The sequence below is a fragment of the Pseudopipra pipra genome, chromosome 6 (assembly GCF_036250125.1).
Source record: "Pseudopipra pipra isolate bDixPip1 chromosome 6, bDixPip1.hap1, whole genome shotgun sequence".
Taxonomy (NCBI): Eukaryota; Metazoa; Chordata; class Aves; order Passeriformes; family Pipridae; genus Pseudopipra; species Pseudopipra pipra.
The window spans coordinates 11,428,775-11,446,489 of NC_087554.1; the positions used below are offsets into that span (position 1 = coordinate 11,428,775).

General features: G+C 36.6%; 1 protein-coding gene across 6 annotated transcripts in view; it reads left to right on the forward strand.

Moving 5' to 3' along the window:
* The window catches only part of SBF2 (SET binding factor 2), a 254,951-nt gene that overhangs the window by 111,601 nt on the left and 125,635 nt on the right, over positions 1-17,715 (forward strand). For all 6 annotated transcript variants that reach the window (XM_064657336.1, XM_064657335.1, XM_064657337.1 and 3 more), the window contains exons 4-6: positions 8,636-8,749; positions 10,403-10,513; positions 12,798-12,903. In XM_064657336.1, the coding sequence (XP_064513406.1) occupies positions 8,636-8,749; positions 10,403-10,513; positions 12,798-12,903 (331 nt within the window). The remainder of the gene's footprint in view (positions 1-8,635; positions 8,750-10,402; positions 10,514-12,797; positions 12,904-17,715) is intronic.

Sequence of the window (17,715 nt, forward strand, 5' to 3'; positions counted from 1 at the left end):
ATAACTGACATCTACACCCGTAAAACACTGTTTGTAGCTTTATTAGTCATCAAAACAAACAAGAAAAAAGAAGCATATATATACACACACATGCATACCTTAATTTATCAGTATATGTAGTTCTGTGTGGTGTACACACTGCTTGCTAAAATGGGGCTCTTATTTCTAACAGCAGTTTCTGGATGTTGCCACTTAAAAGACAAAGACTTGATTTAATGCTTTTGACTCAGCAGATACTTCTACTGACCTCAGCTGTGCTTCTTACCAGTTGCGCAGTTAGAATTTATACTGACAGTGCTTGGAAGGGCACCACAGATAGAATCTTTCTAAAAAATGTCGACTCGCATAATTCGGGAACTTAATGGTCAATTTGTACATCGCTTCGCACTTGGAAAGAAATTTGCCCTCTCTTCCCAACCCCACCATCAACAAATTAGAGAATGATTTATGCCAGTAATTGAGCCTGTGCAACTGCATTTCTTGCATTACAGAAAATCTGCTCGACGAGATCAGCACAAACCCCCAAACATTTGTTTATGACAATCTCATTATAAGATTGTATCATTCTTGTGTGTTGTCTTAAGCGTATGCATGTTAAAACATTGTGATCACAAAGTTAGTAAGATTAAATAGATCATTCTGGAAAATGGACATAAGTAATAATTCACAAGTCTCCTGCTTCCTGCCATTCACATTGTCTTCCTCTGTTTGCCCTCCCCTGCAAAAAGAGGAAAAAGAACTTGTAAAAATCCCAAACCATAAAATGGCAGATTCACAACATTCACAGATATTTCCTGAGTCAAGGGAAAAACTGCCAACAAAATGACTTTGCTTCATAAAGTTATAATTTTTCTGCTTGGACTGGAGAGTTGGTGATCCTGCTGTGCTAAAGCATATGCTGCTCCATGAGTCACTGATGTTTGGTTTTTGGCAGAGGATGAGAATCCTCAGTTCGGTTGTACCCATTTTGTGTGTGAAATCTGACTCCCCTCTGGATATTAGATTAGCATGTTATTCTTAAGATGAAGTTTTTTTGAATATACCAAATGTTAAATTTATTCCGAGAATTAGTTTTTACAGTCAATGCCCCAAAATCACAATTTGTGTTAAAAAAACTCTATTTAAAAAATAATATTTGGTATATTGCATCATCATCTTTCTGAACCTACTGAAAAATGGCTGGTATGACATCATAGAGAGATTTAAGTAATGCCTTATTTCCTTTCTATGGTGGCATAAACAGAAGGCTGCAGATAATGTTCTATATAAGAAACAGACTTGTATTTTAATGTCCTTTTATACATTTAAGGTCCTCTTTAGACCAGAATTTAAAGTTAAGAACAGCTGTACAAAGGCAAGCATATTTCCATCTTCCTAATAACTCTGGCAATAATTTCTCCTGTGTTGTTTATCCTCTGGCTCATGCCTTCACACACACATCCTCAATTTGAACTCATGCTGTTGCAGGGTACAAAAACTTGTGTTGGGGAAAGGTCACCTTTTCCTAACTCCTGCACCGTGTCTATATAGCAGCCCCAAGTCTCAGCCCACAGGACAAGGAGATACTGTCTTTTAAGCAGAGACATTTCTTTGTCAGTAGAGTTCAGATAATTCATGAGACTTTCCAACAACAGTAATACTAGTGCAGCAATTCATTGGAAGTCTTTTCAATACCTTTCCCCATATGTAATTTAAAAAAAATTAACGTGTGTTTTAATTAAACAAAACAATAATCTGTGCGTGTAAAATTTTGCCTTGGTGTACTTCTACATATGCTGTTCTATATTATTTAAAAACCATTATACTGAATTAAAATATGTTACGAATTACCAGCTTTCTTCAGTTAATTTGAATTTTCTCATTTGTTTTGCTTGTGTTTTGTAGATCTCTACGGTCTTCTCATCTTAGTTTAGTATGTAAGGCTTGAAAGGGTGGAATTCATGGATCAAGTTTGCTGCCTTTGGGTAGATTCAGGAAGATTTAGTAAACTCCAAGCTCTGAAGTTATGTCTGTGTACACACAGTTCTTGCTAAGGACTTGGTGCTGTAGTTCTTGGAATTCCTGAGTGCTAAGGTTAACATGTTAAAAGCAATTACTGAATGCTGTTGATTATTGCCCATGGAATTTCAGCATTTGCAGGGCAACTCAGTGACATTACCTTGGACTTCCCAGATCTTCTGGGGCTGGACATCCTAATGGCCTCCTCCAGAGGGATGCTTTGGCCGATGGCTGCGAAAGCTGGACTGAAAGGGGGAGAGTGTGGGTATGAGGTTACTTTTGTTCCTCGATGTATTTAGATAATAATGAATATCAGCACCTTCTGGAGTTTTCAAAGTGAGGTGTGTTGAATGGTAAACATCTAATAGCTGGTGGTGGTGTCAATTTTGTGTAATGCTGGAAGGGGCATTGCAAACTCCTTACTGTGACTTAGTATTACTCTGAAGTGTCACTAATATTTAGGGAGTGAGTGAGCTGATCTGCAATAGCGACTTGAGGTTGCTCTATTTGATAAGTTCTGATCTTCACATAATCTTCTATCTTTGATCCTTATCTTTTTTAGTTGATAGACTCCCTACTGTGCATTACTACAGTTTATTGTCCCATCTTGAAATTATTAAATCAAGATAATGGCTTTTATGCTGGTTTAATTTTTCCAGTATAAGTTTAGCTGCAGTGGTATGACTCTGAGTGTGTAGACAAGCCATGAAGCAGATCTGTTCACCTGTGGTTTTAGTTCAGTATAGCATATTGTAGGCAGGATGCAGATTTGTCTTCTGGAAGCACTCAGCTAAGTTTATTTTAACTTTCATACATGTGTTAGAATTTATTGGATACATGCATTTTTATAATCTGGAAAGTAAATAAAATTAATTGATGCTGAATGTTTTTTGGCCTTTGACTGTTAATAAACCAGCTAAGAGTGTGTTTGGCTGCAAGTAAGACCAGCAGAGACCAAGTCACATGAGGAGAAAGGGATCTGTCCCAAATGAGCAATTGGCATAAGATTACTAAAGTAAACTTCAAATAATTTTTCTTAAAATAAGAAATCATGCATGGTCTCTAAATCTTTGCTGGGCAGTTAGTAGAAAAACAACAGGCCTGCTGAACTTGGCATAATTTCAATGCAAAATTTTGCATAGGGCAAACTGTTTTTGACATAATGAAGTACTAGAGTGCAAGTTTTGTAATGAAAGATGTTTGTTCTCTTTCTGGGGCTGAATGAAAGTACAATTCTGATTTCATTTTCTGTTCACATTTGATTTCCTTTGAGTTTCGAATAATGCCTGCCAGCTTCAGAACAGTAAAGCTGCATCTAATGCTTTGTGTTTTCTAACTTTTGTACTAGTTCCTCAGTTTAAATCGATTTGCCTTCCTCTGACATGAAGATAAACCTAATTTTTCTCCACTCAACATTAGTCAGAACGAAATTGCACTGGCTTCAGTAGCGTATTCCCCTGGAATGGAGATGTAGGGTCAGCATGCCTGGCTTGTCCTCCTGTCTGAATATGAGTGGCATCTCTGACAAAGGGAATTCAAAGACCCAGAGGGACACAGTGGAGGCAGAGCCAGTAAGTGAAGACTGGATAGACCACTGATAGTCTTGGGGAGTTTGCTAACAGGTCAGAGCTGCTTTATCTAGGAGCCTTCAGTGTTGGAGGTTTGCTAAATGGCAAATTTGGCCATTTGTGTTCAAGTGTGAAGATGGACATGTCCAGGGTCTGAAGATGGGGATGAGAAGATGGGAGAGTAAGGATGGTTATGGTTTGTATGTAATTCAGCTGCATGTCGATGGAGCAAATGCTGACCCGTCCCTGGAAGTGTTCAAAGCAAGGCTGGATAGGGCTTTGAACGGCCTGGACTGGTGAAAGGTGTCCGTGCCCATGGCAGAGGGGTTGGAACTAGATGACCCTTAAGGCCCCTTCCAACCCAGGCCATTCTATGATTCTGTGATTCTAATGTATTCTCAAGCTGTCTAAGTCCCTTAACACCAGCTACATTCAGTAGTAGTGAGAATTTTTTGGGGCTCTGTTGGTAGGTCGTTTTCATCTTAAAAAGTTTACGTTAGTTTTTAATGTAGATTTTGGCTACATTGTCGTTTTTAAGTTAAATGTCAGTATTTAGAAGCAGAGCTGACATGTTTAAATAATATGATTGCTGCGGCAAAATCAGATTTCTAAAAGTTCAAGAGGAAACCTTAAAGTTTGAAGGCTACATCACGGCAATTAATATCTCTGTTTAATGAAAAATGATAAGGTTAATGTGAGTAAAGTTTTCTTGGCTGCCACATGAGTTGCAGTTTTTCACTGAAGTAGCACAAAATCAGTCACTTTTTTCTTCTAAAGGTTTTAACATAATTTCTTAAGCAGAAATTGCTGCTTACATGAAAATGTCTGTTTATGTGCTGATTTACCACATGCAACATTGAAGCACATTGAGTGTCAGCCAAATGTGACTGATAGGAGAGATCTTGTACTTGCAATGGCTTTTATGGAAGTGGATGGGTGGGAAGCAGAAGGATGTTTCGTAGCCCACTGCCATTTGGGGAAAAACTTGGAGTGTGGGGTCAACCTTTGTCAGGCATCAAGTAACCCACAAATGTTTTAACTTGAGACTGTGGTGAAGTTTTGAAATGGTATCAATCATATGTTCTTAAGCAGCTAAGCTTGTGCACTCTGCATTGCATGATTTCATAGATTTGCAGTGTTCATTACATTCCCTGTAACATCTCCCAAAACAGATGGGCACAGGTACTGAACTGGAGAGATGTGTGACTGCTCAACACTTGCTCCATTACAGTGTGTAAATCATTTTTCCACAGGACCCTGTGTGTAGCATAAGAAGAAAATATTTAATATACATCTCAGTTTTAAGAAAGTTTTTTGCTCTTGGCTGACACCCATTTATTTGAGGAAAATATGCCATATTTTATTATTTAAATTATCCTTTGTTTTATAATTTTTCTTCTAATATCAAGCTTTCAAAATCTTATCTTGTTACTTGATAAAATGCTGCAAACTGTGCCCAGCTTTACACTTGTTTATAAATGTGGAGGGACTTCTAAAACCAAAGGACACCAATTAAGCGGTTGTATATATATTTTAGTGTAGCTGTGGGTGTGAACATTTGTTAAAATACATGAAAACAATTGAGTTTAAGTATATATTGGTCTGCTTTAAATGTACAGAACACACAAACACACACATTTTTTGGCCAGTCTCTTAAGAGGCCACTTTATAGCTAGAGCAAACAAGTTGAGCAAAATGAAGTTGCATCATATGTCCTTCAAAAGAAGTTTCACCATTTTCTGAGTTTGTTTATCATATATTATTTATGCAGAAAAAGAGAAGGGAAAAAAGAGGGCAGGTAAACAAAACAAACACTCTGCTATAAAGCCAGATAAGATTTTCTGTTTGAACTTATGATACATTCTCAGCCATATCCTACCTATACAATAAACCATTTTGCACTCTAGTGGTACATTTTTCTAATCTCAGCTGTCTTCAAAGTCTGCCTTTTTGTAGAAAAAACCCCAGAAAAATAGAAAAAAAGGAATCTCTTTCAATATTTAGTTGTAATTAAGAACATTCTATATCTGTTCTATGGTACGATGCAGGCAGCAATAGTCAGCAATATAGATGAGAGCTATAAGGGAAGCCCCATAGCATTAAACCAAATACCATTATCATCTTCTTCCAACCAGTAAAAGCACAAAAGGAAAACTATAGTTATCAACTAGATTAAAAACAAAAAAAAGGAAAAAGAAACTAGCAATATTTTACTTCTTAATTAACCAATTCACATCCAGGCAAGGGCAATGAAGCTGGTGAAGATTCTAGAGAGTAAGTCCTGTGAGGAGTGGCTGTGGGAGCTGGGGGTGTTCACCCTGGAGAAAAGGAGGCTCAGGGGGACCTTATTGCTCTCTACAACTACCTGAAAGGAGGATGTAGCCAGGTGGGAGTCAGGCTCTTCTCCCAAGCAACAGCGACAGGACAAGAGGAGTTGGCCTCAAGCTGTGCTAGGGAAGCTTCAAGTTGGACATCAGGAAGAATTTCTTCATGGAAGGGGTTGTTAAACATTGGAACAGGCTGCCCAGGGTGGTGATGGAGTCACTGTCCCTGGAAGTGCTCAAGAAACAATTGGATGTGGCACTTAGTGCCATGCTTTAGTTGACAAAGTGGTGATTGCTCAAAGATTGGACACAATGATCTTGGAGGTCTTTTCCAACCTAAATGGTTCTGTGGTTCTGTGAGTCTGTAATTTAAATTCATCTTTCAGTCTATGTATTTTTAGCAAGGTTTTCCTCAAGATCCGTGTACTCTGAAGTAAGTTGTAAACTGAAGGCTACATTTATAAAATAAAAAGCTATTGTGAAAAAAAAAAAAAAAGACATAACCAACTCCTTTATTTTGTTAATTTTGGTTAGATAATATTTTTTCCTTGGATGACCAAAGGAATAAAGAATGATGAAACGTGCATGTGTCTGAGCAGAAGTGGAAAGAGAAAGAATTATGTTTGTGGCTTTACTGCTTTGTAATTAGTATTGCTACATAATGCTTATGCTGTTAATACTTTGCTTGAAAAGTAGGTTAAAAGTCATGTGTTTGAAATGATTATCTACTTAGTCTACTGACTCCTAATAATGTGCCTGCGTGCCTGTCAGAACGTTGAGCTGGGGAAGAAATATGGCCTGTCACACTGCATGTTCTGTAAATCTTTTATCAAGTAAGACAGAGTGGCTTTATAGTGTAAAAGATCTATCAATCAGTATTGTGCTGTTGTTGTGCCTGAAGTTTTAAATGAAATCTAATTATGAATTAATTCAAGACTTGACCTGAAGTTGAGTAGATTTTTATGAAAATGGTCTTTTATAGAAACTCCTCCCTGGCTATGCACCCTGAGTTTTCATTATCTCAGTACCATGTGAATATAGAGGAGCTTCCATATTCCCTTGCCTTTAGTAACGTGGAATGTGTTTTAATTTCATTTTTCCTAATTTCAGGATCCACAAGTTGTCAGATATCCAGAATCTCTTGCCTTTATGCCTAGAACTCATAATTTCTGTTTAGAGCAGTTGATACAGTAAACTTCTGTTGGTAATTTAACAATTCTTGGACTTCTGGGGGCAGCGGGAGGGAACTGTAGTTCCTGTAAAAGCTCTCTCCTGTCAACATTAAAATGGATGAAAATAAATGAATGTGTGGGACGTGCAACTACTGAGTTATTGTGTTTCTCTGTGAATTTGTGCATCACAATTTTAACCTAGAAATGAGGTGCGAAGTAGACTAAACGCATACATTGCTAATGTATTGGTTGCCATTTCGGTAAAATTTAATGTACAAAGACAAGTGTTTTCCCATGTGTGTATATATATTGTTGTGCCAGTTGATTTTATTTTGGTAAGAAAATGTTATACTGAATCAACCAAGTTATTTTGATTAAAATGTAAGTACTGTCTTTTTGAGTAACTTCTACTTGAATGCTGAGTGTGGGTTAGCGTTCACCTAAAGAAACTGTGCGTTCTGAGTTGAGGTTGTGAAATAAAGCTCATGAACTCACAGCATTCCTGGCATTTAAGGGGATTTCTATCAGGTTTCTTCCATTTAATAGAAAAGTGATGTTGGATTTTTTTTTTTTTAATAAACTGAAACGATGGCTAGTAACATGACAGAAATAGAAGGCAGATAGTTCATGCTGTCATATGGAAATGGGAGTAATTCCTCTCATATTCCTATAATTAATATAGTGATTTTTGCTTGGAAGAATGCTCGATCAGAGGAACAAATAAAAAAAATGTGGTGGGTGGTGTGGGAGTGGAGAGAATTACATGCAAAAATTGGAAAGCACGGACATTCTGTCATTTGAAAACTTACTCAGTTAATGAATTTTTCAAAGATTGTGTGGAATTTTAGAAATGAAAATATTTAGTGACATCCTTAGTTTTGGCTATGAATAATAATAAACTATTTGCGATTGAATAATAAGCGCTGGCAAGGAGGTTGTAGCAACTTGCACAATACCATGAACAACTGCAAGTTTATCTGCACTGTGCCTTTTTTTTTTTAACCTTAGTGATTCCTAAGTGTGAGGAATCTTTTTGAGAAATCTGAACTAGTCTTCTTGTGAAGAAATTCCTTTAGATTCCAAATTCACTAGGTCAGACTGGAGATGACTTTATAGATAATTTTAGCTATAATGTTTTTGGAAATTCTGAAAGAAACTGGATAATATTAATATGAGGAGGCCAACCAAACATTCTTTTGTGAAATACGTGATTTCGGTATTTGGGGCATGGTTGATTGTAAATCAGCTAACACTTTGATGTGAAAGGATCCTTTCTATGGTCTACTTCACTATCTAAAACGTGAAATGGGGTATTTAATGTGAAACATTGTCCTGTTAAACTGCTGTCTTAGAGAACTGTTTCAGGTACCTTGGTGCACGAGTTCCCGGCTGAGTTTCAGTAAGTTGAACTACATCTAGAAACTTCCAGGGAGTTCAGGCAACCCCTGGAATGTGCTCTTGTTAGTTGACTTCATTGCCGGTTCCAAATAATGCAGTTATTTTCTAAAACTGTGAGAATGCTAACATCTGAGGTTTCTTTCTGCTCATTAATTGAAGTGTTTCTTCTTTCAAGGGAACAAAAGAAATTGAAGGTGAAGAGGAGTCTGGTTTAATTCCGCCTGCAGAAGTATTCGCTCCTAAAAGTCTGGTCTTGGTGTCCAGACTAGATTATCCAGAAATTTTCAGGGTAAAGAACTTGCAATTGCCATTTATAATATATGTCAGCAGACAGATCTGTTTTTAATGAGTAGCTGTGGTAGTACTTTTGAATTAAAACATCTCAGGATCGATTTGGGAATTTAAAAGCAAAAGTTGGTTAAGACTGAACTAGATATAATTCAATGTCTGTGGCAGTAAGTAGCCCCTGTAGATTAAAGCAGTGCTTTTTTACCCTTCAGGCAGTTTAAAAACTATATAGAAGATGTGATAGAGCTTTTTCTGGGCTCAGTTTACTGTATAATGAAGTGAATTATTAGGACAAAATCAGACTGGCTCAGGTAAAACCAAGACATTAACAATATTTGATTAACTATATAATGGTAAATTGATAGTGACATTCTACTTTTCTTTCATATGTAAGGCAAAATGTCCAAGCCTCTTCCAGATCAAATTAAGATGCATGACAGAGATTTAGAATCTTGGATTACTCTCAGCTGATGAAATATGACTTATCAGAGATAAATGAAAAGCTTAAGTTTTTATTAAGCTAATACACAGTAACAGAAACAAATAAAGTTCAGTTTATAGATCAAAGGAGGAAATCATTCAGCAATTGTCATCAGACATTAAGAATGACAGTACCAAGTAAGATTAAAAGTCTATGTAGCCCAGTATTTTTCTCTGATAGTGGCCTGTAGCAAATGCAAAGCAAAACATGTAAGAATAGGGCTGGCTGTAGAAACAATTCTACAAAATACTTTGCTAGTTCAATGTGAATAATAGTTAAATTATGTCCTGAACCAGAGGTGTCAGTTGTGTGGGGTTTTTTCTATAATTTGTCCACTTTCTTAACATTTAGATTTTACAACAACCCGTGGCAGGGAGTTTCGCTGTTTAACTAAGTGTTTTATTAACAATTACTCTTGGGATTATTTCTAAGAAGAGAATTACTAAAATATTTGCTGATTCATCAAAGGTACAGCAGTTAAAAGGCACCAAAAGGATTCTGTGGAACAAAGTTATTTCCTTTCTTCCAAAGGCTTCTTAGAATGTCATGTTGAATGGTCTTCATTAAATTATTAGTAAAAATGCTAGAGCTGTGTCTGTGATTTCTCAATCAAAACTGGATCCATTGAAGAAAAAGGAAATGCTGAAATGTTAATAAACTGTTATGTCAAAATATATTTATATCGATATAATAAAATAAAGAATGTAAATTAAATAACATATGGAATTATTGAACATTGATAATAATCTTAAAATGAGCCTCAAAAGCTCATTGATTCATCAGTGTTCTACCCTAGAAACCAGTCAGGTTTAGATCCACAGAGTTCAGAGCACTGAAGCTGTGTTGATTTTTATAACTTTTAGAAGTAACTTCTAGTAAAACACTTTTTGTGTAATAAACAAAGCAAAAATATTATACATAAAATTTCTTTTAAAATATATGTATATCTACACCTGCCAGCACATACAATCCTTCTAAACAGCCAAGCTAATTTTTTTAAATGAAGGATTGCTTCCATAGGAAATTGCTCTGTCTTCACTTGGAAAGTACTTTACTACATTAATAACTATTCAGAAGAACGTATTTTTAAAAAATTATGTACGTAGATATTTAAATAATTTGACATCTGCCTCCCCCTTATAGCAGACTGATGTATTTTGTCTACCTTTCTAGGCTTGCCTTGGCCTGATCTACACCGTGTATGTGGACAGCCTGAACGTGTCACTGGAGACTCTCATTGCAAATCTGTGCTCATGCCTTGTCCCTGCTTCTGGAGGGTCTCAGGTAAATAGGGAAAAAAGGGTATTTTTCCAGTTAATTTAATTTATGAAGAAAACAAAAAATAAATTCTTGAAATATTTTTGAAGAAAAAAAGATCATAGTTCAGCTGAGTGCTTTCCCTGTGGCCTGTGAGTGCTTTCCCTGTGGCCTATCTTCTAAAGACAGCAAAAATTCCATTCCAGGATAAGGTCAAAGGGTTAATTTTGTCACTGAGTTGGCTTTTTACAGGGCACATTAACAAATCAAGCAGTTTGTGTAAGTTTAGTTTTTAATAGTAATGTGTTCAGGAATATTTCTGCTTGCTACAGGAATTTTTTTAAAGGCTTTTTTTCTGTGCCATTTTTTAACATAACCTTCAGTTCATTTTTGCATGTCTTCTCCTTGATGAAGTTCAGGACTCCACTGTTTGTTTCATAAGTAACTTGTTTAAATTTCTATTTTCATAAATTTTTTTTGAAATGCTAAAAAAAATTAACTCGAATGTGGTTTTCTCAGAGGTAATTAAATATTGCTGGTAGCCCAAAAATAAGAATAAAGTTTTCCAGAGAATACACTTCTTTCTACTTTTTACCTATGCTTTCTGTAAGCAGAAAGTCAGGTTTGTGTGTTGATTTCCTTTATATAAATTATTGCTGTACATTTGTGGGTTTCTGAGAAACCAGGTGGGTCTTATGTGCTTGGCCTTCACTTTGTGCTGTGACACTGCTGGGAAATTATGGTCCTTATCATGAAACATCCCTGGAAACTGTATACACAAATGGCAACATTTGAAAGTCAGGTACATGCACAGCTTCCCACTCAACCTATGGATTCTCAGCAGTCTTGAAATCCTACAAATCCCTAATCCTTTTCTGTTTTTGCCTGGCTGCTTTGAAATTTCTTTTAGTGTTGTTGTGTCAGAATGTCCTCTCGGCTTAGTCAGGGTCTACTTTCTTGCTCTCCAGGCAGCCACCTCTCTTCCTTTTGGTTTTGAAGGGGACTAATTAGATTGTATCTCCTCATCAGAAACCTTCTTCTTCAATGGTATTTGAGCCTCAGATTACAGGTTTTGGTGATGCACTTGGAACTTCTGGCTTCACTTCTATCCCCTTTTTTATTTCTAGTTTTTTTCCCCCATTCATAAAAACAGCTTTTCTCAGTGATTGTTTCCTCTGCTAGAAGAGGAAGGAAAAGTCATATTCCTCTGATTGTTCCTCCTTCTTCTTTCTCTCTTCAAATAACATGCACTTTCAGTTCAAACTTTAATTCAGTTCAAACTATCATTTCAATCAGAAATTGAGGTTTCTCCTTTCTTTCTTAAGCCTCAGGCTTCTAGGGCTAAGTCTGAATTAGAATGGGCATACTCTTCTGATGTTTATTTTCAGAAGTCCTCGAGGAGCCTCCCAGGTTATTCATGTGTCCTCCACCATTGAAATAATCAGCTGTTACTGACCTGCATCCAGGTGTGCTGAGGAAGAGCATCTCTGCTTCAGCTCAGGGGCTTGTTTTTCTGGGGAGCATTTTGGTTTCAAATACCTGCTGTGCAGCAGCTAGAGCTTGCTGCCTTCATACATTCAACATCTTTGCTGCCACACAGAGTGGGGATGTACCACACTTAGTGCTTGTACAGAAATGCCCCCCAGCCCATGGGAGTTACTGCTTAGAGGTAACTGCTTGAAATCACTCACTGCTTGACTGTCATGTGGATTTACCCAGAAGAAAGCAAGGTTATTTTGCAATTACAATGCTGTTTGGGATGTGATACACCAGTGCATTCCTTTCACTCCCATTTCCTGCCTCCCTCAAGGGAGATATGTTCTTGTTCTGGAAAGGTAACTGAGGTTTTAATTCTATTTTAGTGTGCAGAGCAGGAACACAGGAATAGCAAAACTGTCCTCTCCAATACCCACATATCACAAATATGTTCATAGTTAGTACATGGATCCAGACAGCAGATAGCAAAGAAATTCAGTCAGTTAGTAATAATATACATTTTTCTGATTTAAATGGGTTTTAAACCTTTTGTGTTATTAGAAATGTGCTATTAACTGCCCTCAAAGCCATAACTATTTAACTAATTCAGTGTAAATGCAAGGGAAACACCATGATGTTATACATTCAAGGAGACATATCACTGTCCTCAAGTTATATTTCAGATCTCTTTTTGTCAATTCAATTATTCGTATGGACTTTAAATTTCTGTGTACAAAACAGATAATTTTTGCAGTAATAATCACTTATCTGTATGACGACAGCTTGTTTTTTCTATATAAATTAAATTAAATTTTTTAAAAAATTGTTTCTACAGAAATTGTTTTCTTTGGGAGCTGGGGACCGACAACTGATACAGACTCCTCTACATGATAGCCTTCCTGTTACAGGCACCAGTGTGGCTCTTCTCTTTCAGCAACTGGGTATGTCTAGGTCTGCTTTGAAAAAAATATATTTTTTTAAATTACAGAATGAGGTATTTTCTGTTCTAATTCAGTTCTAATCGTGTGCCAAGAAAGCTACATGGTAAATATTAATTTCTTTTGAATGAAAAAATGACTAATAGGGCTTTTATCCCTTAATGAGACATTCATAGAACCTTTTTGTACATCCTGCCTGTGGTAAGTTATCTCCAGTATTAAAGAATCATGGAATAGTTTGGGTTGGAAGGGACCTTTAGCCATTTAGTCCAACCCCACCATCTAATGTCTGCAAATGTACTGGGAACAGAAGTGAGCCTGGCCTCTATTTAATTGCAAAAGCATTAATGTAAAAAGATTCCCCCCCTTTTGGTACTGTACAAACTCCAAAGAAAACCAAGGAGGTTGGTAATGAAGCTGGTGTAACTGAAAAGGTTAGTGGAAAGGACACCATGTACAGGTTCGAGTAACTATGTGGAATTCATATACTTCTGTTGTTATCTCTTATTCCTTATCTTTCAATAAGATGATCTAACACAATCCTCATCAAATGCTTACTTGTTCATCACAATTACAGTGTTGTGTCGCTGTTGCCTGGGTACCTCCATACTAATCTCCTGTCTGTCATTAAATTCATTAAATTTTAATGCTCTGTTAGTCTTCATTCCATTGGTTTGTAAAGTGACTTGGAAGCACAAACTTGTAGCAGCCATGGATAAGGGCACAATTAATAATCTTTTCTGAACCTGTGGATCTCATGTTTAATCTCAAGTAATCAAATGGCCTCAGAATATGTTTTGGTCATCCATTCTTTTCATAAATGGACAGTAAGAATGAATAGAAGACAGAAAAAGAGTAGTGAAGAACAGTAGAAGTTTATGTCACAGAAAGCAGTCTCAGATCTGATGAGCCCAAGGCCACCTGCTACTAAGAATATTTAATTGTATCTTTCCAAGAAGAATATTATTCCAAGAGGGATGTTATAATTTTGCTGATAGTAGTTTAAATTAAAGAAATATGGCTAACATGGCGTATAGATGTTACTTAGCTTCACCACAGTCCCTGAGGTTTTTAGTTGACTTATCATGTCAAGATTCATTAGGATTACTCTGATCAGATTGCAGGCAATGTTTTAAATGTGGGTAGGCCCAACAACTTTCCCCCTTTTCTGAAGACACAGAATGTGGTGTGAGGTACCGTATGTACAGTATGTTTTGTTTGGTAAATATGGTATGTAATAACTAAGTTGAGGCAGTTTGATTTAGGCAGTTGTAGATGAAAGTTGCTATAGATTCACAGTTCCAAAAATGTCAAAGAAAGTGAGGCTCTCAGCTAGTGCTTATATAGGTTAACTACCCTGTCTTGTGGCACTTGGCTTTTGTGTATGGTAAGTTGTGATTGTAGCATTTCGTCACTGGATCGGTCTCAGGAAGGCAAATAATCTGAAAAGTCATTGTAAGCATCAGATTTATACAGAGAAACTGTGTAAAGATGGAGTGGAATGTAAATATGTGGAAGAGAAAACCATCTCTTCCTCGTGGTTTCTTAGAAAGAGCGTTTTTTGCAAGGCAAGTTTTTTAAAATTTCTGTCATTGTGTATAAAAATGAATTGTAAAACTTTCATATGAGAATTTAAAATTTCTTTCACACACATAGGGTTTAAGTTAATATTATTAACCACATTTTATTAATGGGTTAATACATGCAGATGGATGTCATGTAACTCCCTAAATCTACTGTAGCAGAGTACTGAAGAGTTTGGAGAGTCCTGTAACCAAAACTCCTAGACTGTTGTGCTACCAATCAAAGATCCTTTACCTTTATATTTTGAATTTGTGTCATTCCTTATTAGCTCATATACACTTTCCAGTACCTATACCCCTGATTTACTCTTTATCTACCATCTCATCTTTCTTTTTCTATACTCCTTTAGCCTTTTTGCTGTCTGGTTTCTGTGGTTTTGCTGCTCTTCTGCCTTTCTTCCCCAACTTCCAGTAAATGTTTGGAGTTCTGTCTTTCTTGCTTTTTGGTGGCTTGTGAGAAGTATGAGTCAGTAAGCCCACGCCTATCAGAGGCCCTTTGCAGTTACAGTGCACAGAAGGATATGAAGATCAGCGGAAGGAGGGGGAGAGAAAGGGAGATACAGAAGGAAAACGTTCTCGTTGCTCACTCTTCTGGTTAGTGATGCTTCAACTGGCCTGAAGAAGAGAGAGACTGAAGAAAGTATGTGGTTATAAAACTTGGCAAATCTTCCCAAAGACAAGCTTATAGGCTTACATCCTGTTTCTTTGAAGGGGATAATGCAAGTTCATGGAAAAAAAAAATTATCTCAGTACCCCTTCTTTTCTGTTGTGGCAGAATTTTCTCTTTTACAAGACTATAAGAACTATGAGGAAGAGCTTGTCTGGTGGCCTTGTTAGGTGGTGTTTCTGTGTCTCCCTATTCTTTGGTGTGACAAGGATGGTAGTAGTTGTTTGGGAATGGGCCTGATCCTGGCTAAAGAATAGGCAAGTAAGTTTGCAGGTAAATTTTTTTTTAAAGCAGCTACTTGAATGCTTTGCAGAAGGCTACTTTTCCCACTTCCTATTTTTGACCACTGTTTTTTTCATTTCTTTGGGTTTTGGGGAGTTTGATTTTTTTCCCCTCAAATATGCCTCCGTTCCCAGCTGATATATCTAAGTATCTGGGGATATAGTACAATGGTAAAATTGCCTTGTATCTCTAAGGACACAGATTAGAAAATGTTTGTGTTTCCATAGTATACCACACTTTACAGAATAACACAAAGTTCCTTTCCCATGTAGCTGGTGAGCTGTCATCGTGTTCTTAGTGCCAAGGCTTGTTAATGCTAAATTTCTGTTTGGATTTACTAAAAAAAATAAGTTGTTGATACAGCTGCATATGTCCATTTACAATGGTTGTTGAATATAAAAAGAGGACCAGGAAATATGAACAGTGTTTTAAATAAATTCTCACTTTTCCTGTAGTCTTAGGAAGAGTTAAAGACAGTGAGTCCTGAAGAATGTGGTAGAACCTATTGGTTCATCCCTTTGATGAACCTAAGATAAGGCCTAATCTTTTCTGCTGGAGATCATAGTTGAACTTGTCAGAAGTTTTTGTGCTTTTTGTAACAATATTCACACTCACTCTACTTCTCTTGTCCCATTTGAACAAGAGCTTAATGTGTATTTGTCTCTACAACCTGGGCTTAAACATTCTACTCCTGTTGTCCAGTATTGTGTTTATAACTTCAGTGACAGCTGTTATCCCATCAAATAGGACACAAATATTGACTAGACCTTTTGTCAAGTAACAACACGTTCAGTTATTTCTCTTCTGGTACGAGTCACTTAGTCCTATCTAAATTACTAATAGAAAAGTGAAGGGTAGCTAGAAAAATATTTGTGAACTGCATAAATCACCTTTTTAAAAATAGCTCTTTCTTTGAGGAAGATGGGCAGCAAGACAAAATTTATCACTATGAATAGATACAAAAGTAATGTCAACATTTATTTTGAGAAATATTGTGCAATAGTATTCTCATCATGCTTTTTCTGCTTGGCAGGATAATACCGTGTCAGCAGATGACCCTCCCTGTCCACAGCAGATCTGGAAACAGACCTTATTTTTATTTAGGCGTTAAACTACAGTTGGGAAAAACATCCCCAAAGGTTTTAAGCTTGATAATAAGGAACAGCAGTGTTTGACATTTTAAATCATACATTCTTTTTTTCCTTTTCATTAAAAAAAGGTAATATATAGGAATAATATGACAAAAACCAGGCCTTTAGCTGGATCACTAGAAATTATTTAATCAACGAAGGATTAGGTGGAAAAACAGGAATTATAAAGTTACTTTTAAAAATTATCTGTGGTAGATAGAAGACTTCCAATACTCTTCTTGTCTGTTAGAAAGATGGCAGGTATCTATAGAAGCTTCAAATGCAGGAGCCTTCTTCAGGCTCAAAGGAGATTTAGGTTATATTTCTCTATCACTGTATTAACAGTACATTTCTGGACTTCTGCCTTAAGCTCTTTTCTCCAAGCTCCAACCCTATTTGCCTTCTCCGTATGGTAATTTGGCACTGACGCATTCAGTCATTTGAATCTGAGACATACACCTCCATCTCCCCAAGAGGCAGGTTTTTTCCAAAGAACCCAAGACAAAAATTATATTAGGGACCTAAGCAGCAGAGCAAACCTAAGGTTTAACCAGCACTTTTAAGTTTTGCACGTGTCAAGGACTAGTAGCATAATTCACACTGCTAAACTGGGCAGAACAATTATGAAAATTTATTTTCCAGAAGAATTAATGTTTCTCTCTCCTTTCCAAACACTTAATCAAAGACAAAAGGGTTTTCCTTCTTTTCCTTCTTGTTTAGTCTCATATCAGGACTGTTTTCCTATTCCCTTATTTCCTCTGTTCTGTTCAGTTTGTCTGTGCTTGTCTTCCTCCTCATATCTTAAATTCACCACTCAAGTATTTTCAATAGAACTCTGACTTTATGTTAAAAATAAAGTAGTATTTGGAGTGGCAAAAATGAAACTTTGAAGTAAATTCTACTTTGAATCTTCTGGATTCAAAGACACAAGGTAAGGGTCTTTTGGAATCCAGGGCTGTGCAGAACAGAGATTCAATAGATGGAATTGCATGAAGATGAATGATAATGCCAGGTTGAGCCAGATTGCTTGACAAACTTGTCTTTGATTTGTCCAAACTATGATGTAACTTAAAGTGCTAAACAACGTTATCCTTCAACCTTTTTGTGTATCTTTAAATATTTGTAACTAGAAATTGTGTGTGTATATGAAGCC